The sequence below is a fragment of the Podarcis gaigeae genome, assembly GCF_964106915.1.
Source record: "Podarcis gaigeae genome assembly, chromosome: 10".
Lineage (NCBI taxonomy): Eukaryota > Metazoa > Chordata > Lepidosauria > Squamata > Lacertidae > Podarcis > Podarcis gaigeae.
Genome location: NC_139686.1, coordinates 49,091,003 through 49,114,375, shown reverse-complemented (window position 1 = coordinate 49,114,375; position 23,373 = coordinate 49,091,003). Strand labels below are relative to the sequence as shown.

The following is a 23,373-nucleotide window of genomic DNA, read 5'->3' as shown; positions in this document are numbered from 1 at the left end:
CACAGTCTTGCACAATGGCGTTGTCTTCTTGTAAAGTGTGAAATTACAATGCACTCAATTAGGTAACCTGACAAAATGGCAGCCCTGAAGCGTTTCAACAATGCATCTTGAGATACCAAGCAGAGTTAGCATTCCCTTTGTCTAGCCCACCCTGCGGTTTTCCCCTCAGTTGCAGTTAATACAGGAAAGAAATTGACAGGGCATTTTTCCAAATGCTAAAATGACCTAATGTTGGCTATTTGACTGTGTTAAAAAGAGGTGCTGCTGTGCTCGAATCATAGCATTTACGGAGTGATCAGCCTCCCATATCCTGGATCTTTTGGTTAGAAAGAGACTTGCACCTCCCCAAACACCTTGTTTAGCAGCTTCTTGTTTAAAGAATAGGCTTAAGCAAAAAAAAAAATTAAACTTTTTTACAGCATGTTAAAGTTAAAGATCTAAGCAAAAACTAAACAACAGTTTGCTTCCACTGCCTCAGGAGACTGGGATTTAGAATATCCTTTGGTGCTCTTTGAAATTCCTGCGTCTGAACTGGTTCACAGGATTGTTTTGGGTTGTTTTGTGTACTTAGATGGAGAAATGTATCTGGCTAATTAACACCTTGGGGACTTAATGTGGACAGCAAACACAATTCTAAGCCTATATAACCAAAGGGGGGAAATACACCCTAGCTGTGATTTCACACATCAAACAAACAAGGAAAATTTGTCTGTTTTGTATTTATTTTAAATACATATAATTTTAAGCCTGTCCTGAAGGCTTTTTAAAAGCTGCTCTTATAGACCTGGCAGCAAGCTAATCCATGGAATTATGAGTTCTGCGCCACTGATGTTTCCTCTTGTAAATCACTTCATCTGTTCTGTAGTTAAGGGTATTCCTTTAATAAAAGCACATTGTATGTGTCATAACTGGATATACCATGTAAGAGAGAATGGTGCAGGATGTGAACTGTCACATATACTGGAATGGAAGCAACTGCAACAACAGCAGCAAGGATACTTGTCGCCAAGCACTGGAAAACCCAAGATTTGCCCACACTGGAAGAATGGCAGATGCAACTGATAGGCTATATGGAGTTAGCAGAAATGACTGGCAGAATCCGAGACCTGGGAGAAGAGGCTGTGGAGGAGGACTGGAAGAAATTCAAAGACTATTTACAAAAATATTGTAAATTGTATGAATGTTAAGAAAGATGTAAGATTATTAACAATATGGCACCAATAAGCTAGTTAAAGGAGTATGAAGATAAATGAAAATATAAGAAAAGATAAATTTTGGATAAATATTATGTTAAAATTAAGCTTTTAAGCTGGGGGTTATATTATCTAAAATTAGGGATAATATTGGAAAATTATAATATAAGAATTGAAACAAGGTGATAAATTGCTGGGTAAAGATCGAAAATTTGGAACGCAGGAACGAGAGATGCGAGGAAGTCCAAAGAAGTGAAGAAAGTATGGTCATTGTAAAATTATATGTCATTTTCTTTGTCTTTTTTATTGTATTAAGAAAATCTTTAATATATATATATATATATATATATATATATATATATGGAATGGAAGCAACATTCAGTAACCCATTCCTCGTGAGGCTTTACCTTTTTGTTTTGTTTTGTTTATTTATAAAGAGCTACAGGAGTTAGACTCTAAACTGAATCAAAGCAGACTGAACTGCTGAAATGATTTAAATTGTTCACGTCTGTGGTTCATTCATTTAATCTTGTGATCTCTCAAATAGAAAATGTCTCTGATTTGATAACTCTGTGGTTCTGGTATGATATCTCTTTATTTTGTTCTCTCCAGTCCACGGTTGTATCCTTTCTCAAATTGTCTTGCATTTGCTGCCACAGCTGCCATATGCGTATTGCAAGCTAAACAAAAATCAGGTTAAAATGATCCGATTGTGGGTCAGAGTGGGTGGTAGACAGCTTGTTGAATGTGGATGTAGGAGAGACTGGTCCATAGTTTCTGTTTAGTAGGAGCTATTTTAGATGTGGCCTCATGAAAAAGCCTTGTTACTATATAAAGGTGGAGGGAAACTGACAGTTGTTCTGGGCTGCAGCAAATGTGTCATTTGTGTGTGTGTGAACTGGTCCCTCCATTTTGGTGGTTTATACACAGTGCTCTGATGGCAGTAGCAGTACTTTCTCGAACCATGCTATCCCGGGAATTAATGAGTCTAACATGGAGAAGCCAAGCTGCACGTCAACATGAGCCTATACGGGGGCAGTTTTCTGAGGTGAGCCTAGAGCCTGAAACTAGAAACTATGGGACAAACTATGGGATGCATCAATACACCATCCAAAATTGGTTTGAAGGCCACATCATGGCAATAGTTTCATAATATTCAGCATGGCGATATATCACTGTAATGGTTCTAGGGGTTGCTCGTGCGTAAATCGACGCCACACCTGGCTGGGTTACCTGGGTGAACCCTTTCTGTCCGGACAGCCACTCACCTGTGGCTGTCTCAATCACTGGCAGAATCCGTCAGTGGGCATTTCTTGAACTTCTTCCAGCAAAGAAGCTCTTTGACGCCTAGTCGCTGCCTACTCTCCCTGCGCGGAAGCCTTCTGCGCAGGGAGGGTGTGGGCAGTGGAGGACCCGTGCTCTCCCCGCTGGTCTCCGGCGAGGAGTCATGGAGCCACCTCGCTGATTCCCCCATCTGCCCCCCTTCTCCACTGGTGCTACGCTGATTTCCTTCCCCAGAAGATGGGCTGCTTCTCTCCCTCCCGGGACGCTCTCCGGAACCCCTCTGGAGCCCCCCCTCTCCCTCTGGCTCCGATGGCAGTTCCCTGACAATCACAAATTGCGGTGTGTGCGTGTGTGCGCGCACTAAGGAAAAAATCATGATGTGGGAAAAACTATGGGGCCAGACGCTCACGATTCCTGCTGTCCCATTGCTCTGAACTATAAAGTAATAGTTGTAACCATATGTTAAAGGTAAGTAAAAATGTGTCCGTTTTAGACCCCTAAGTAGTAGCAGTTGCCAGGACATTACCTGTTATATCCTTATTACTTGAGAATAATGAAATGGGGGGAGAGATTTCCAAAGCAGCAGCAAAGGAAGGCATGTCTATAAGTACCCATGCAAAAAGACAAGCTTAAGGACTTTTTCAGATAGGAGGTGTGATCCCCCGTCCACTGCCCAACTCTTCTTCTGATCCAAAAAGTCTAGAGAACATTCAGTTCAGCTACAGTGGTTTGTCTTAAATGTAGTCTTAGTAAGGGGGTGGGGAGCATTTTCTACCCAACCAAAATACACTGAATTTAGCAGCAAGTAAACCTGTTAATAGCATGTCTTATAACAGAGGTTCCTTATGCTTTGTAAGTGGCGAGGCCATATAAATAGAGTAGCATCTATGCCCATTATATTTCCAGAAAAGAAACAAACCTTACTTGGGGTGCCTTTTTTGTTCAAAAGCAGCTGGTGTGAAAGAACTTGTAGCTAAAAAATGAATGCTATTAAAGTTTAGATAAAAATGTGAAAAAGTTGCATGTTTTCCAAAGCAGAGTTTCAACTTAATTTGGCAACCTATATATTGCCAAGGCAGCTAAATAACCCCCTGTTTTATATTTTTTATTTTGGAATGGATCAAAATGAAAGCTTTGCAGTCGACTTTTTTTCCTCCCACACACCCAGTGACTTGACTAGGCAAAATATGCTGATAAATAATGAGTATAGCAGCTAGCATAGATGTACTGGGAAGGGGGAAGATGACCTAAGGTATGGTTAGGGCAAATTAAAAAGAAAAAAAGAAAACAAATTGTAAATGTGTTAGCATTACGAATAAATTAGTTAGTTAAAATGAGAGTCTTTGTAATGCAATCTTGCCCTAAGGCTACAGTATTTCCATGTCTTCAGTTGACTCTACATTAGCCAAAGATAGGAGTAATTTGTCTCAGAGGTAAGAAACTGAATTTAGAGAACAAGCTGGATCCTTATCTCTCTTACACCGATATAATTACCAGAATGGTTTAACCATCAATTCCTCTTCATGGAGAACTTCAATGTAGCTCTATCGGGAGAATAGGCATCTCTTAACAACTTTCAGCATCCTCATCTCCCAGAATTCTTTGGGGAAGCCACGACTGTCTAAAGTGGTGTCATAGAACTTTCAGTGACTGACTGTGGCCCAAGACACAGTGCTTCATGGGTTTTCCATAAACAGTTTCCACTAACCCAGCTGTGGGGAATGTCTGTCTTGTGGGCTGAAGCCTGCCAGCCTCACTTTTTGACCAGCAAGACATATTTTGCCAATCTGTACCCACAAAGCCCTGTGTCTTTCAAACCAGTTGGAAAAAGGAAAATGGGTCACCTAACATCATTGTCCTTGTGGCATCAGGTGATTGACAGCTGGGTGGCCCCAGCAGCTTGTCAAATGAGGCCCATGGGGAGTGGGGTTCCTTGTCCACCAGTCCAATTTTGTTACCTGCCCCCTGCATTTCCCATTCATATTCTGACTCTAAAAGAGACTTGCTAAAAGAATGATGGCTGGACAATTCATAGACTTTGAAGAACTACGAACTCCAGTCCAAATTGTGCAATACAAAATATGATAGGTGATCCAGTCACTTTGACCCCATTTTGGCTTTTAGCTGCAAAAGTAGCCCTCAAAATTTGCAAAAGAAATCCTGCAAAATTTGGTTCACAAGTTGAAAGCAGTTTATACAGATTTGGGAAGCTCATATGTTCCCAGGGTGACTCTCATTTCATTTGTTAGAAACTGTAGAAACATAGTTGGAATGGACCTTGAAAAGGACCTCCAGTTATTGTCAGGCTACAGTTTCCATCATTTTTGTTATTGGCCATGCATGCGGGGGGGGGGGGGGCACAGTAGTTGGAAGGGCCGGAGGTTTCCCATCCTGACCTAATTCAAACCCCTGCTCCATGCAGGCATCTTTCAAGTATAGCTCTCCTTTGGCAAAATACCCCTAACACAGTTGTGCATCTTCTTCCATTAAGAAGCTCCTTACTGTTAGGAAGAACCAAGTGGGTTTGGGAAATAAATGTGATTTCTTCTCCTGCTAGGTTTTGGGATGATTCTAATGCAAGAAGAAATCATGCCATTCGTTCACCTAGGTTACCAGAACGATTTGGGACACAGCTCAAACGTGACTCCACCCTCAACTGGTTAACACTTTGCACCTCACATGTGGTTTAACATTATATCACATTTTTAACTGAATCTGCTCAGGTGCGGATATAACAAACGCTTTGTTAATAGTTTACAAAGCTCTTGAAATCAGGATACCTAAGAAACCCCCTTCTGACCTGTATGATTATTGAGTTCTTCAGATGGGAACCTCTGCATGTTCCACATATTCAGTGGCTCCTTGGAGTAGAGCTTAGTGTTTTTGGTCCCTGCTCTGCCTCTTGAAATTAGACAAGTGCTAACTGTTCTGTGTTTTTGATGCCAGCTCAAAACTTTTCTGTTACATAGGCAATTCCAGAATATTGATGATGGGTAACGTTGCTACTGACCTTTGTTTAGATCAATTCTATTGTGTTTTATATAGTACAGTATATAGTATATGTGTTCATTTTGTGAATACCACTTCTAGTTTTTTTCTGAATATGAACGTCTGCTTTTCAACATTCAAAACTGTGTTCCATTGACTTCAATGGGACTTGAAGGTAGGTGCACATGGAACCGCTTGTATGCTAGCATGAAGTAAGAAAGGATATGAAGGCAAATGAGCAAACAAATATCTAGACTGCAAAACAAAGCACTTTTTGATAGACAAATTATTTTCCTTTCTTCTCTGTGCCAGCAAAGCCAAATCATCCATAACTCTGCTGTGCCTGAATGTTTGTAATGTAACGGTATATGTGCTTGCATTTACAGGCCATACCTGGTAACAGACTTCATGGGCATCAGGAATGAAAGTTTTATGAAGGTAGCAGCCGTGGGGACCTGGATGGGAGACTTTGTCACAGCTTGGATGGTAAGCGGGGGGAAAGGGAAAGTTGAACCAGAAAAGTGTAATTGGTGATTGAAATCCAGAATAATCAGAAGGCCTTTAAAAGGACAATTCGAACCAAATAAGCCCCAAGGTCACAGTGGCATGATGAATAACAGCTGGGTGTTTTTGTGCATTGGAAATACAAAGACGCTATAGTCAGGATGACTTAGGTGCTGAATTGTTCCCTTGATGTCAATATGAGTCCTGGCTAGGAATGCAGAAGCCGATTTCATTGTTGTTGTGAAATGGAATAATGGAATAAATATTAACTGTTGTCAGTGACTGGGTATTTTTTATATATATTTGATGGGTGAAAGGGAGGTAATGCAATCTTCCACCTGAAAATAAAAAGTCTCATTTCCTTACTTGCCTCTAGAAAGTGTTGATATTTTTACTTGGCTTAACTTTTGAGTGGCAAGCTAGGTACTGAGACTGGTATCCAATGCAGTGCTAAGGAGCTTTTAGTTAGTGCAAGGGTAATGGGGCTTTCACCACTCTCCTCCTGCTGTGCACTCCCTACAACTGTTCTGGGTTTGCCCCCAACCCTCCAGAACAGATTTGGGAAGGGCACAGGGCATGTTTTGGCAGGGGGAGGGTGGGTAAAGTCCTGCTGTACAAGTAGAAAACCTTGTACTGATTGGACAGCTACTCACTACTGCATTGGATAGAAACCTAGATTGTTCGGATTCAATAGGCAATTCAGTGCAGCCGTTTTAGTTCTGTTTTTTTATTTTGTTCCATGATATTTTTTTAAAGTAATATATCTTTCTGGCCTTATAATATACTTATTTTGCTGTAGAAATGCATCACAATAATATGATGAATAAAGACCGCAACTCCTATCAGACGCATAGAGCATGGCCAGCTGTTAAGAACGATGGGAGTTGTAGTCCTAAAATATCTGCAGGTTTCCCATCCATGATCCAAACCTTTAGAAAACAACTGTCTGAATAGGCCGAACATGCACATCAACCACTCAGCTTGCAAGCCATATGATTGCAAAAGATGAGCAAGGAGGAAAAACCAATGCTGGAATGTTGATCTAGCAATCCTTTGGCCTTGTGATAGATATTATTCACATAAATGGACGTGGGTGGCACTGTGGTCTAAACCACTGAGCCCCTTGGCTTTGCCAATGAGAAGGTTGGCAGTTCAAATCCCTGTGACAGGATGAGCTCCTGTTGCTCTGTCCCAGCTCCTACCAACCAAGCAGTTCGAAAGCACACCAGTGCATATAGATAAATAGGTACCACTGTGGTGGGAAGGTAAATGGTGTTTCTGTGCGCTCTGGTTTCTGTTGTGCCTGAAGTGGTTTAGTCATGTTGGCCACATGACCCAGAAAGCTATCTGTGGACAAACACCATTTCCCTTGGCAACCCCATAGTCGCCTTTGACTGGACGAAACCATCCAGGGGTCCTTTACCTTTATGGTTACCTAAATGCTGGTCTTTTTGGGGGGGGGGGGGGGTTAAATGAATTATCAGGGACTGGCCAGACGCTGATGAGAGGAAGTGGAGCTGGAGTCTGATTTGGGAGGGGGCAGGGATCTGTGGCAAACTGCACCAGCCAGCAGGCTCAAAACAAAGATAGGGAATCTTCAGAGCTGGAGAAGGAGGCAGGCCAGGGAAGGGAAGGGAAGGGAAGGGAAGGGAAGGGCTTGGTGCTTTCCCACCCTCTCCTGGACCATTGTCTCCCAGAACCAGGAGAGAACTGAACTGGATAGAGCGGAAGCTTCCATACAGGTGTAGTCTCCGACTACAAGCACACAGCCCATCAGGCTAAGGTGGATTAACTAGTGGAGGGGGAGTGGTTCCCAGGTGCTGCAACTGCTCCATAGAATGTGGACCTTTGAATAGCTGCCTGTACATTAGATTGGTGCGCATAAGACTCCAGAGCTGCAGAAGCCACTTTGTTATCTTTCAGAATAGAGTTCTCTCCTGTGTGCATTTCTTTGACCAGGAAGCACCCTTGACAGGAATGATGTAAGAATTAAAAGCAAGCAGTACCAGATTTGTTGTTTTCCATGTCTGCAGGGAAATCATCTAAATTTTCCTCATTTATCTTCTATCTGGAGCAAATCAAAACTGTGGAGGGGGGGGGGGACAGGATCAAGGATACATTTGCTTTCAGATGCTGTGGTCTAAAGCAGAGTGTCCAAAACAAATTACAGTATTTTGATTTGGTGACCATGAAAAACAAGCACACAACAAATCATCGGACTGATTTAGAAGAAGAGGAACAGAGCTGCTGCAGGGATGAATGTTGGCACCTCAGAGTTTCCAGAAAACCATTTATCATTCAGCTGACTATGAGCGTGGTCTTTTCCTATCTTGTCCTCTCTGTGCTAATTTTCTTATTTTGTTTTTTTGGAAGAAAGATATTGCATGATTTAGTGGTTAACAGACATTGTTTGATCATGGCTGTCTTTCAAGAAGCTCAGTTTTCAACCAAAGTGCAACAGGCAGTGTACCCACGCTGGTGATTAGGAAACAGCCAGTAAAAAGTCTGCGACAAACAGCACTACATAATCATTATAGCTAATTAACCTAATCCAGAACCCAGTTTCTGTTGGCACCTGTCAACAGACAATGGAGTACACCTCTGAGAGTGAAGTCAAACTGCTGTTTTAACAAGTGTTGAAGTGACCTCCATGGGGCACAAGTCTGGACAGTGTGTATGGAGGTCCCAGACTGTCCTCAAACTGAGCCTCTGTCTTTTTTCTAACCCATCTGCACATGCACAGGTTGCGATTCGGCCCTTCTGCACATGTGCAAAGCGCGATTTAGTGCTTCTGCGCATGTGCAACCACCAAAACCCGGAAGTAACCCGGTACTGCATTCTTATGAAATAGTAAATTCCTGGATGTTTGGCTTCACTTTTACAAATGGTGCATTTCTCATTTCTTATTTACACATTTCTTTTAATGAAATTTGTCTCTGCGGAGTATTTACTGTATCTGTGTTGATATAGGCTCAGAGACCAAGATAATTGAACAGAAGAATGATTTGGGACAATTTACCTGTCCTTTAGAAGTCCCATGACACTACCCCCTGTTCAAGAGGGCCCCAACCCCCTTGGAGAGGTTTTTCAGAGGACACATGGGGAAAAGGAGGAGTGGAACACTTTCCTTTCACTTACTTCCATTCACTTAGTTTGGAATCCAAACCTTTGTGCTTTTATTTACCTTCAGTAATAGGGCGAATCTCTATGTGGAGAAAGAAGGTGTCTGTAAGTTGCATAGTCAGGTAGTAAAATGGAGTTAAATCTGATCGAAGGATTGTATGTGTTTTTGAATGAAGGTTACCATGAGTGTATAGATGTCTTTGAAGAAAGGTGTTCATGAAACTTTGGCTCATTAATCTCCACAACCTTATCTGTCTGGCCTCTTAGCCCTCCAACCTCCTGTCGCTCTCTAGCAAACCATTTTAGCAGTTTACTGGTGTCAGGCCTCACTTTCCAGTGGCTTGTCAACAATTTTGTGGGTGGTAACTGCAGTAATGAAGATCTATTGAGGTGGTGCTTTATATTCTGTGATGTCCTCCAATCAAGGTGATGCTACACAGGAGACAATTAAGAACCTTTGTTGCTGCAATGGGTTTCGTTTATTGCAGGGCATTTTGTCAAAGTTTCTGAAGCAAGTTAACTCTTCAGATGTCTGTGGTATAAAATGAAGGAAAGCCATGACAATGGCATTCTTGAATTGCACTTTTTTTTTTTAATAACACATGAAATATAAACAGAAATTTCCCAGGCAGATGTTCAAAGCACATCTATATTTACACGAAAGAGCCAAGGCTCACATTGTGTGTTTAACAATGCACGTTGATTTGTGTTTATCCTTTTTGTTTTGTTCATTTATTGCTAGAAAGAAATTGATTGGGGAATCTGTAGTAAGGGAATCAGGTGGCTTATTTGGCATTATTCTAGGGCCATGTCTAAATGAAGTCACTGGCTAGGGATAATGAGAAGACATCTGGAAGACAACAGGCTTCTCAACCCTGTTTTCATTTGTAGGTTTCTGTTTGCTTGTAATGTGGTCTCTCCCTCAAAGACAGATATATCAGGATCAAAGCTGGTGTGCATATTCAGTGAATCCTCCTGGAAAAGAAATATGGATGGAGAAGGGGTTTGAACATGAAATGAACAATGATGTTCTGAATGTGCACATTGATTTTGATTTCAGTACCTCTGTCTTCAAGTCAGGTACCATATTGTAATAGATTTTGCATTTGATTCTTCATTTGAAAGCAGACCTGAGGCCTGAGTTGATATTTGAACTTGAAATGTATAATTTTTAATGCATTTGTTTACCATACCCCCTTCTTGTGTCCATTGGAGTTTCTGCAGTACAAAGAAACAAACCTGCAAACTAAAGGAATGCCAAATAATCACATTAAACCAACTATAACATATTCTTTGTATGTTTCAAGGTGCAATCACAGGCCGTATATCACTGAAACCTAAAATTTTTCGCTTTTCTCTGTCATTTCCTTTTTCTTCTTATAAATTGCATCCAAGGGCATCAAGGTAGCATCACTTATGGGTTGATCTCCTAACTAGTATATACAAGATGGGTTAAGCTGAAATATGTTGACTGGCTCAAGGTCACCGAGAGAGCTTCATGGCAGACCAGAAATTTGGACCCGACTTCTTAACTGCAGACCCATTGTATTTTATCTAATTGTGTTCTTCTGTGCTATGTGATCCACCAGAGGCTACTGTTAGTAGAAAAAGTAGGGCCTGTCCCTCCCGATGCTCCCTGCCTTCTGCTTAATCTGCTTAATGGTTATGGGTCCTTTAGGGACAGAGTGGGGGGTGGTTAGGGGAGTACAGGAAAGAGGGGAATTTGCAATAATCACCCCTCTCTGTCAATTGCAGAAGCTTCTGCCAGATCAAACAGAGGCACAACTGGATACAATCCATTGCCCTAACCAGTGGCGTAGCGTGGGGGGTGCAGGGGGGCCCGGCCGCACCGGGCGCAACATCTGGGAGTTAGGGTTAGGGGGCGCAAATCCACGTGTTAAGGGGCGCAAATCCATGGGTTAGGGGGCGCAAATTACTTGCCTTGCCCCGGGTGCTGACAACCCACACTACGCCACTGGCCCTAACCACTATATCACACTACGTCTTTAACAACAACTTCATCCAATAATTCCCTGGCTCTTCTGTCCATTCCAGATTTTCTTTACTCATTAATCTGTTCTGTTAATTTGAGGATGCATGATTAGAATGTGCTTTGAGTTTGGCCTCCATAGTGGGTGAGGTGGGGAACAGAAAACATTTTTCAGGCCCAAGGGTATATTTCTTCATTGGGAACCTTCCAGGAGCCAGACAATGGATGTCAGTCTTTTGTGCAGATAGGCAACATTCCAGCCAGTCAGATGTTTCTAAACTTACACATCACTCCATCCAGGCAAGCAAGAGGCATGATTGCAATGCAAAAACATTTTTTTTAAAGCACTCAAAGGATGTGCAGTGCAGGGCCACTGAGCTGTGCGGCCCAGGGAAAGAGAGCAGGATCTGGGTTTGAGGGGTGACCTGAAAGAGTCCTGAGAGACAGAGGCCTAGAGTTCCTAATGGTAGGACCCAATGGATCATGAGCAGAAGGACAATAGCTACTATGAAGAAGAAGAAGAGTTTGGATTTGATATCCTGCTTTATCACTACCCGAAGGACTCTCAAAGTGGCTAACATTCTCCTTTCCCTTCCTCCCCCACAACAAACACTCTGTGAGGTGAGTGGAGCTGAGAGACTTCAGAGAAGTGTGACTGGCCCACGGTCACCCAGCAGCTGCATGTGGAGGAGCGGGGAATTGAACCCAGTCCACCAGATTACGAGTCTACCGCTCTTAACCACTACACCATGCTGGCTCTCATGATACTACTATGATAATAGTATCATGCCAAGTCATGTCAAAAATGGAGGAAGATCTCCTCTTATACAGCAGCATGCCATTCCTTTCTTACCATTTAGTAAAGGACAAGTGGAACAATTTATTTTACAACCAGCTTCAAGTTGCCATGTTCATAGGGCAGCATGCATACACACACACACACACACATCTATCTATCTATCTATCTATCTATCTATCTATCTATCATCTATCATCTATCTATCTATCTATCTATCTAGTTATCTATCTATCTATCATCTATCTATCTATCATCTATGAAATTGCTACCCATTTCCTGAGAATTCCATGCAGGCTCAGGACTGCAGTTGGGGAAGCCCCAAACTCTCCGACTGACGTCGTCACTGAGTCACTGTTGTGTCAAGAAATTGGGCATGACAATTCCGGTTACGATCAAAGTCCATCTTTCTGATTGTTTTTCTTCCTCTGAGATATAATTGAATTTGCAGCAGCATCTGAAGTACAGTGCAGCTAGCAACTCTGTACTTCAGAGGTGGAAATGAAATTAAACTGTGAAGCGTGAAATGGAAAAAATGAAACGGATAAGATATATAACTAAAGTTGCCTGGTGCAAGCATTGCTGCGCAGGGATGTAACGAATGACCTCATTAGGGGTAGTGAGGTGCTATTCATAGCAGCAAGCACCTGTTCTTGGGGGTGGGGATTTCTTATACAGTCTCTTTCTCTCTCTCTCCCTCTCCCTCTCTCTCTCTCTCTCTCTCTCTCTCCTTTCTCCATCTCCGGAGGGATTTCTGCTTAGCCAACTGTTCAATATACTGACACAGTGTTTCCCAAACTCTATGGAAATTACACACTAAACATCACTGGATCGTAAGAACATAAGAAGCGCCTGTTGGATCAGGTCAATGGCCCATGTAGTCTAGCATCTCTTCTCATCCAGGACAGACTGAATTCCTGTTCCATTGTTGGCATTTCTTCTTACAGGGAGCTCTTCTGGGTAGCCAGTGTCCCAGCTGCCTTGTTAGTGCATATCTGGAAACGGAGAGGACCCATGGTTACAACCAGGAAGCCACTTGTGCCAACTAGTCAACCTGTGTGAATCATTCAGTGGTTGTAGTCAAACAAATGAACAGGTTTCAGCATCAACTGAAACTGAAGTGGCCAGCACATCTGAGTCAAAGAACACAAGTTCTGTACATCTGTAAATAACTCCCTACATTAGTGGTCTGTCAAGGTGCACGTTATTCTTAATTTGGGTGCAGAACATCTTGCTGTAGCTCCTGGAAGATGGCAGGGGGTTGTGAAGTATGTATAGGCCAATGAAGAAAAGCAATATACAAATTTAATGAAGGGTGGGATACAAATTTAAGGAATAATATAATAGTTTTCAGCGTGGAGGATTTGAGAACAGATGTATAATTTGCTTTTTACAATTTCTCTCGGAAGCTATGGCCATTTCACAACTGATTTTTCAATTGACATTTGCTTTTTCTGTGTCTGCAAATCACATCACCAGGAGGCTACACTGACTACTTCGACCGATCCATTTCCGAACGCTTTTCTTCTGCCTCATATTGTTCCCAGAATTTATTGTGCCTCACGTTAGTTCATCGGTGATCTGCTTTAGACGCAAACATGTTCCTGAGGCCACGTACGACGATGCATTATTAATATACTCATTGATATCAATATCTCCCAGTGACTTACATTTCAAAATTATAAAGACATTATTCTATTAAAATGCATACATCACATTATCTCACACAAACAGCAACAATTCATATGTTATATATCTATATGCACATATGGAAAAAGCACCCACCCACCCCATAATAGCCACAGGAAGCTGTGGCTGCATGCTGAAACAGTGGAGGACAGCTTGTGGGGTCTCCAAATCCTGTGGACTCCAGCTCCCTCACCGCTGGCCACACTAAGTTGAACTGATGGGAGTTAATGGCTTCCAACAATGTTTGGAAGGTTTCGCCTATCCCTGCTTTATAACATGGAGTCGTTTTTATAAAGAACAGGGTAGGCAGATGTGGGGATTTCCCCTGTTTCCTAAAATATTACTTGAAAGAAGTATAACCCTTCAATTCCACCTGGAAAGTATTTTTATCTTCTTGCTCACCAGCCTCCTCAACAAATGTGACAAACGGGGCGTATGGAAGGGGCCTGTGCCCAACATTAGACTAGTAAGGCTGATGTTATCATCAGAGAAGGATTCAATTGACCATGCAAATTGAGCAGAAGAACTTGAATGGCTTAAATAGATGATCAAACAAAACCCCCTGCATCCCCCAGAGGGAAGGATTAGCAGCAGATGGCAGGAACACACAGCAAAAGGCTCGCTTAATCCTTAAATTATGCCTCGGCTTGGTGAGACCTGGGAAAGAGAAAGAATATATGGAGATGTCAAATGGTAAAATTTAATTGTTACAGGGAGAGGAGGGGAGAATATTTCTGGAAATAGAAAGTGTGAAAATGGTGCTTGTAGCTAAGTGCACCTTCCTGTTTCATTTCGGTTTTTAATTTCGATGCTGAGATAAGAGTGACTATATCTCATTATGATACCACCCTCTTGCAACTTACCCTATGACAGGAAGCCGCACTGAATTTGGTCCCTTGCTTGCTTAGACAAAGTTACCTGCTTTTCCTGGAAATGGGGGAGGGGAGGGATATGTCTAAACGTGCAGGCTTAAGGTGGCTGCTTTTATTTGCAGAAAAAACAGCCATGGTGCCCTGGTTCCAAATGTGATGCCAGTCCTAACTGGGACAGCATACCATAATCTTTCTCTCCTAGTTGCATTTTGTCTCCAAATACACAGCATTCGGTGCAGGTAGGAGTTGAGTTTCAGCAAAAATATGGCAGAAGCAGCAGTCCATATTGGCACTCAGCAACTGCTTTTTCTCCAAAATAAAAGCAGTTAGGGTTTCCCCCCTCCCCCAATCTGTTCTTACAGAGGTACCAAGGGGGAAAACCCTCCATAAATTACTTAATATGACTGAGATGGATGATGGCAAGTGTAAATGGATTCATACTGAAATTCATTTGAATATTGCATTTGGTAAAACGGTCTCGAAACAGAGCAATCTAATCTTGTCTTTGCTGAGTTTTCTTTATTATTGTTTTACACGGCTTAGAATGGGGATTTCAAACACTTAAACTGATAGAAAGGCTGCCAAGTTCCCTTGCAAGTTTCCCCGAGTACCTTCTGAAATCTCCATTAAAAAGCTATTTGTGCATTTGCTTTACAGCAACCCACCTCTGCAAATCATGAAATGTATTGCTACCCTCCTACACTTGTGGAAATAAAAATGGGTTTGCATTTCATCAGGGATGATATAGAATTGAACTGTGTAACAAGGCTTTGAAACTGGCACAGCACTTCTTTGAACATTCAGATGGAGAAAACCGAGTCCTGTAACTAGGAGGCATCTGTGGGCTTATAGGTTATTGTTGGTGCAGTCCAATTTTCTTCTTCCCAAACATTCTTAGCTGTTTAGCTTTCCCCTAATTATTATACCTATACACATGCTTGTTGGAAAAGCTCATTGGGTTGGATGGAGCTGCTGTGCCGGCTTTCTGGCAGGTGGGTCAGTGTTGTTTACCAGTGCGGTGTGTGTGCTTTCACGCTTCAATGTGCCAAGGATAAATGTACCAGTGCTGTAAGCATCTTGCCTGTTACGTTTTGCGTTTTGTCATTCACAGACAGGCCCCTCCTGAGGTTAGAATCCTCATAGGCCCCAGGTGCCTGTGAGTGTCGCTATCTCATCAGCCCTTCTGGAGCCGCCTTGCGGTCTGCTGGTCTCCTAGTCTAGGCGGCCCAGCGAGATCCTGTGTGTCAAAACTGTCAATAAAATTTAAATGGTTGACTAAATTGTATTGAGCTTTACCTCAGAGCCACCCCAAAGAACATAGTGGAGCCTAGCAGAGGCTGAAAGATTGACAGGAAGCACAGCAGGGACATGACCACACTTGCCGCCTAGTCAGTCATGAAGACTATAATTTCGCCAGGCTATTAGAGCAAATTACAAAGTGCATAGTGGGCCAAATCGCTGGCTGCTGTAAGTCCATTAACTTTGACTGAAATTCCCCGGGGGGTGGGGGAACCACTAGCCTGATATTGTGCTTTTGTACATGCTAAATACACATCCAGACATTTTTGTCAAATGAAATGTGAACACTTCCAGCTGTCAAAAATGTGCTTATAGTGTGTTCCAGCATTTTTTAATATAGCAATTTGAACTGGATCCCAACTACGTAAAGCTCAGGGTGTTGTTGTCGTTTTAAATGAACAATTCTCTCATAATTATTAAGGTATAATTGGCATGAGAGACTTGCCAAACTCAGTGCTGAGATACCCTTTCCAATAGGTATCATTGGTCTTAAGAAAGGTTGCTCGTTTCTCTCTCCATTTTGAGAGGGCTATTGTTCTCGAATTGCATCATGGTATAATAATATATGCCTGCAAGATGCAGTGGGTGAACAGCCACTAACAGAGCATGCAAAGATCATATGGCACTGGCACGGAAGACACCGAAAAGCTTTGAATGGGGACTGAGGAGATAAATGGAATTGGCTTGGTGGTTGTCACAAATATACCGAGAAACCTGGCAGAAGTTGGAGACAGGGGACTAGTTGAAAGAAGATGATGGTAGACAAACTTCTGCCCAGAAGCAAGATGAAAATGGTAGTAAGAAGTAAGGGAGAAGAAGATTTCAAGGTTGAAGTGTCAGAGAACATCAGAAGCAGGAGTTTGAAAATGCCTGTGTACAGAGGCAAAGGAGCAGAGTGATGAGAGAGAAAATACGAGTTTACCCAGGGCTATTTTGACTCAACAATCGCAGTACGAAAATCCAGCAAAAAGGAGGCTCAATGGGACATGAGCGGTGCTTGGAGAAGTGCTTTTATGGAGAGGATACTTCTAAAGGTAAAAACAGAAAACACGGGAACAGCTTGCTTGTAGGAAGAGAAGCAAAATGAGGCATGAAACATGACCCCTATAGCTGTAAGTTTCCGAGATGTTGAAAGATAACCCTATCCCAGGCAGTGACCAAAACAGTGGGAGGCAGGAGGATCTGAGTAGAAAACATGTTCCTTTTGAGGGACTTACGGGTCACTTAAGATGAAATACCAGTGAGTCAGAGAGAAGAAATAAGACAGATGGTGTGGAGAAGTCAGGATAATATGGATACCATTGTCATATTTTCCTCTCTTTACCTGCAGAGTCTAGATACATGGGTTAATCAAGGATGCTAGTTCTGAGATTATGTGGGCATAGGGATGGCGAGATGGCTGTGGAAAAGCTATTCAAGTGAATCTGCCCTGACATTAAAAAGCGCACCCCCTCCCTGTGCAGCAAGAATTTCCCTTTGCGCTTGAGCCACTTCACTATTGATCTGACGACAACATCCCTTCGTCAAGCCTGCTGAAGGAAAGCGGCAAGCCATTTATTTATTGCATATTTAAAAGTTTCAGATATTGCATTGCTCATAAATCGCCCATTTAGAAGATTAATAGTTCAGGGGGCGGAATTCTTTCATTTTTCCATTTGCATTCTGCTGCTGCTCATTCAAAATCTAACCATTTTGTGTATAGTTTATTTTCATTTACTCCTGGACACCCATTATAGTACAATTTGAACAGTAACTGATGTTTTGGTTTGAAAGCCCTTTGTCCTAAAATGTTCCATCACAGCCTACAGAAGTGTCTTGGGCTTTTAATTTTTGATGGTATAAAGAATGATGAGAGAAGTATTAAGGCTCCAATCCCCTCCATCGATTTCAGACTCATAAAGATAAAACTCTGCCGCACCAAGTTCAGATGCCTGGGAGTACAACCTCAACAAACCATACCACCACAATTACAAACCCCTATGGTGACAAATTAACAAAGACCTGAAGAGATGGAGTAGTACTAACTTCACTCTCTCCAATAAAATAGCCACGATCAAAATGACCACCCTTCGAAAATTAACCTACCTATTCCAAACCCAATCTGGATTCCACCAACCCAACTCCACAAATGGCAGGAAAAAATCACACAAAAATCCAAGAATAAACCCCAAATACCTACACCTCCCTTCCTTAGTAGGAGGGTGGGGAATCCCCAGCACAGAACTATACTACATTGCCAACCAAGTGCGCCACATAATCCCACATGGTCTAGAAGATGAGACAAAACAGTGGGTATACTTCGACATGGCCTACCATGTCCCAGCCTTGTCATTCTCTGGAGCCAGGCCTCAGGTGAGTTCACAAGAAATGAGCTCCTGTGTGGCTGTGACTGCATCAGAAATGCACCTGTGTGGCGATATGAAAAAGGGCAACAGAACTACCATTCGGCTGTGCTGCATAACTATGAAGACCAGGGTGGGCATGCAGCATTGGGATCTCTGCTCGGCCAAGCTGATAAAGCTCATTTTCTTCTCCCGAGTCTTCGGAATCGCCTCCCAATGAATAACGACCTGAGCCTTTGATAAGGCTCCAAGGCACGTTCCATTCAGCAGAGTTTCCAGCACAGGAAAGAGACGAGAGGTTTGGGCTACATTGTAAAGAGTTTTATTTCTAAACTACTCAGACAAAAAAGACATCCTCTCTATGAAAGCAGAGAGCAAATGAACAAAGAAACAAAGGAACAAAGGAAACAGGAAACCACTAATGTCACATCCCATCTCTCCTCCCGTGAGACTTCCCACAGTCTGGAAGGTCTCTGGAATGTAAACAGAGTCCTGTGACTCCAAGCAGCTGCACAGTGATAAGAACAGAAACTAACATGCAGCACATCAGAAGAAGGTTTCAGAAGGATAGAGGGTGAAATGTCCGCCTTCCTCCCTTCACCCCCTTTTTGAGTCCTGAATAGCAGTACAAGTTTCCTTTTCCTGCCTGTCTGAAGCATTCCTATTACATGCCAGGGATGACCTGCAACATTTTGTTGTAGGATCACACTTGTCATTTTATAATACATACGAGCCCATTGAGGAATATCAAATGCAGCAACTGGGTAGTTTAAATTAAATGTTAGCATAAGACAGCACTGGGGTGATATATTCCAGCTGACCTGCATTGCTAAGCAAAGCTAGCTTCTGCAATTTTGTCAGTTCCCTTTCCCTAAATATCAGGTTTTGCTTCATAATCTGCCTGCCCCACGCAGACACACACCATCTAGCAGCATGCCACAAATGTATCCGATCACCATGGGTAACCTGCTAAGAACTTGCAGCATATGGAAGTGGGTGTCTTGGCTGGGCAGTTCTCTGTGATTAAGCTTTACAGCTTGGCAGAGTCCCGAGTTATGAGGCAGGCAGAATGCTCGTTTTCCATATTGCCTTGCAGATGGTGTGTGTGTTGTTTTCTTCCCCAAAGTGAAAAGGAAATGGATGGACCAAGATAAGAACTTGTTGTGTCCAGCTCCCATGAGTGTTTGAAAGTTGTGGTTGGATCTCAGCTCTCTTCAAGAATGTTTTGATAGAAAACAGTTGATATGGGCATAATTGGGTAATGTGATGGGCCAGGGAATTTTGCCACATTTGCCTTTCGAGGAAATCGGATAAGATAGTTCAATGCTACAATATAAAATGTATGTATGTATGTATGTATGTATGTATTTATTTATTTGCTTGCTTGCTTGCTTGCTTGCTTGCCTATAGGTAAAGGTAAAGGGACCCCTGACCATTAGGTCCAGTTGTGACTGACTCTGGGGTTGCAGTGCTCATCTTGCTTTATAGGCCAAGGGACCTGGCGTACAGCTTCTGGGTCATGTGGCCAGCATGACTAAGCTGCTTCTGGCAAACCAGAGCAGCACACGGAAATACCGTTTACCTTCCTGCCGGAGCGGTACCTATTTATCCACTTGCACTTTGATGTGCTTTCAAACTGCTAGGTTGGCAGGAGGAGGGACTGAGCAACGGGAGCTCACCGCGTCGTGGGGATTCGAACCACTGACCTTCTGATTGACAAGTCCTAGGCTCTGTGGTTTAACCCACAGCGCCACCCGCGTCCCTTTTTATTTGCCTATAGACTTAGTCTATTTACATATCACATTTTCCTCCAAGAAGCTCAAGGCAGTGTACATCAGTTTTCCCCTCCCTGTGATGTACGTTAGGCTGAGAGACAGTGACTGGCCCAAGGTCACCCAGTGAGCTTCAAGGCCAAGTGGGGACTCTTACCCTGGTCTCCCAGGTTGTATTTCATTACACCACACTGGCCATATTTTGTACCATTGGCCATGCTAGCTGGGGCTGAGGGGAGTCCAACAACATCTGGAGGGTACAAGGTTGGCCTCCCCTGTTGTAACACATCATACACCACAGTGCATGTCCCGACATTCCTTGAGATAAATCTGACTGGGACCAGTGGGAAGAGGCCTTCGTGGTTGTGTGCCCTTCCTCAATGACATTGTACCATATTTATTTAAGGCCTTTCTTCTTAGGAAGACTTAGGGCCATAGATTTTTAAAACCAAACTGTATTTAACTTGGCTGAAAGTTCAGTGGATTTGTTAACAGCTTTTACTCTCTATTAAAAAACCAAAACAAAACCTACCTATCTTTTTAGTGTTTTGTTTTTATTATATTAATGCTTTCATTTTGTTTGTTGGATATCTCTAGCTGTGCTGATGAAAGGCAGAACATCCATGTTTACAATAAGGAGGTAAGGCTGCAGACCTTATCCTCACTTACCTGGGAGTAAGCCCTATGGAATTCAATCGGACTTATGTCAGAGTAGACATATTTAGGATTGCATCCTGAATAAACCTTCAGTCCTAACTAGAGATAGGAAGGCCTGGAAAACCCCCAGGAAAATTGGGGGAAAAACCCAGGTTTCTCCCCCCCCCAAGCGCTTTGGGAAAAAATGGAGGGAAATGGATTCCCCCTCCAATTTTTCCATTTTTTCCCAGGCCTTCCCATCTCTAGTCCTAACCTCACTTACCGGGGATACTGTTTGAAACAAACATGCAAGCTAAAACACAGCCATCCCAAGAAATTCGCACATCTCTGAATTTTGCAATGCAACCCTCCAGTACAAAAATGCAGAAAATAGGGTCACAATGCATGTATTGGTGAAAATATTTGCAGTAGATTTCTTCTCACGTGTTTCCCATGCAAACCCCTCAAACTGTTTTCTGAACCCAGGAATATTTTAAAGTGGTTTGGTTTGGTGATTTCCTCAGAGCAAGCACATCCTTGGTTTCTGTATAATCTTCTGTGGTTCCATAGGTATGAATGCGGTTTTGAATCCTGCAACGGGTTTTGCTTTAGCATTCTTTGGAAATGTAATTATGTGTGCCTAACTGTGTGTGTGTGTGTGTGTGTGTGTGTGTGTAGTGTAAGTATATGTCAAAGTCCTACATTTCCTCTCAGAGAGGGTTGGCACTGCCCACCCCCCACATAATGCACAGTGTTTCCAGAAGGGCATTTGTCTTTCTGCCCCTCCTCCTAGACAGAGCTGAGATGGAAAGCCCACAATTTACCTCCTATTGTTCAGCTTTGTAAAATCCAGAGTAATGACCCTATGGTAACATGGTTGTTATGCATTCTGTTCTAGCTAATGGGCGCGTTGCTGCCAGGTCAGACAATAGATTATTCTCTCTATTTATTTTTTTTACTTAGTATAAAATGTAAAATTACTTAAAAGCAGAAGGTGTCATCTTGGCAAGACCTTTTCTTCAAACAAAATCAAATAATCCATGCTTTAATAAGAGAGAGAGAAAGCGAACGGAAAAGGGAGAGGTTGACTTCCCTCCTTTCCTCCTTCCACATGCTAAATAGCAAGTTTTCTTGTACTCATTAGAATGACTGACGTTTTGTCTGAAAATTCATATTTCCAATTGTATGCTTCCCCCATAAAACATTTTCTGCAACTTGGGTAACAAAATCTTTATAGTAAAAAATAAAATAAAAAATGAAATGAAATATCCCATTGTTATATAAATGCTTGCCTTGTGAAGGAAAGCTGGAGTTTCCTTAAAAAAAAAAAAAAACCACACACACAAAACTGGTTTTAATATATACTGAGCATTCACAATTGCACTTAATTTCCCAACATCTACAAAAAAATCTAATAATAATAATAATAATGGTTAAGAATAGTTTCAGTTGTTACATTTCAGTTTGCTTTTGCAAGAGCAACATAGCTCCGGATCACCTATCTAGGAATGCTTCAATCTCTTTCCTGTAGAGCTGGAAAAGGTTCAGGAAAGGGCAGACAAAATGATCAAGGGAATCAAGTGGAATTTACAGAATTTGGGATGTTTTAGTTTAGTGGAAAAGCCAGTAGAGGTGATATGATAGATGTTGATAAAATTATTCACAGCATGCAAATAAAAGCAGATAGAGAAAAGTTTCTTGCTCACCCATAACACTAGAAGTTGCAGATTTCTGGTGAAGGTGAATGTTGGAAGATTCAGAACAGATAAAAGAAATGACTCATTCACATAGCATATAGATGGCTAAACTACAGAACTCATTTCCACAGGAGGCAGTGATGGATAAATTAATGGAGGACAAGGCTATTTCAGTGGCTACTCTTCATGATGGCTGTTGTTGCTGTTTAGTCATTTAGTCATGTCCGACTCTTCGTGACCCCATAGACCAGAGCACGCCAGGCACTCCTGTCTTCCACTGCCTCCCGCAGTTTGGTCAAACTCATGCTGGTAGCTTCGAGAACACTGTCCAACCATCTGGTCCTCTGTCGTCCCCTTCTCCTTGTGCCCTTCATCTTTCCCAACATCAGGGTCTTTTCCAGGGAGTCTTCTCTTCTCATGAAATGGCCAAAGTATTGGAGCCTCAGCTTCAGGATCTGTCCTTCCAGTGAGCACTCAGGGCTGATTTCCTTAAGAATGGAGAGGTTTAATCTTCTTGCAGTCCATGGGACTCTCAAGAGTCTCCTCCAGCACCATAATTCAAAAGCATCAATTCTTCGGCGATCAGCCTTCTTTATAGTCCAGCTCTCACTTCCATACATCACTACTGGGAAAACCATAGCTTTAGCCTCTGCCTTTGCAGCTGGAGGCAGTAATAAGAGGTATGTGTCACCACTCCTCCTCACCAGTCACTTCTGTACAAGACTCTGGTAGGGTTAAGATGGTTTGGCATTATGTACATAAGCAAGTGAGCTGGTGCAGTTCTCTCATGCCCTCCCCTTGAGTATGCAAGTCAGGGCTGGATCCATGCCTGAGGGGCCCTCACCTATGATGGATGCTTGCCTCTATCAGCTGGCCCTAGCAGGCTTACCTGGCTGTGGTGGCAGTGCTTTAGTAGGTCTAGGCACCCATTAATTTCCCCACAATGCCTCAGTGTTACTTAGTATGTGAGAGAGACAGAGGGATAGCTTTTGTTAAAAAATATATATGAAATGGGGGAAGAGGTGGAATCTTAATTAGGAGTCAACAAGGGGAGGGGCTTTGTTAAAAATAATCACTTGACCCTCAGGTGTCTCATACCACTCCTTATTTTAGGAGTAGGCACTGTTTTTTCCCTTTTGCTTTTAAAGCGACCAGGTCACGGACCTTATAAAGGTGTAATTCGCAAGG

General features: G+C 42.5%; 1 protein-coding gene across 4 annotated transcripts in view; it reads left to right on the top strand.

Annotated features, from left to right (window-relative positions):
* The window catches only part of TMEM117 (transmembrane protein 117), a 208,887-nt gene that overhangs the window by 80,022 nt on the left and 105,492 nt on the right, over positions 1–23,373 (top strand). For all 4 annotated transcript variants that reach the window (XM_083699329.1, XM_083699328.1, XM_083699327.1 and 1 more), the window contains exon 4: positions 5,852–5,951. In XM_083699329.1, the coding sequence (XP_083555455.1) occupies positions 5,852–5,951 (100 nt within the window). The remainder of the gene's footprint in view (positions 1–5,851; positions 5,952–23,373) is intronic.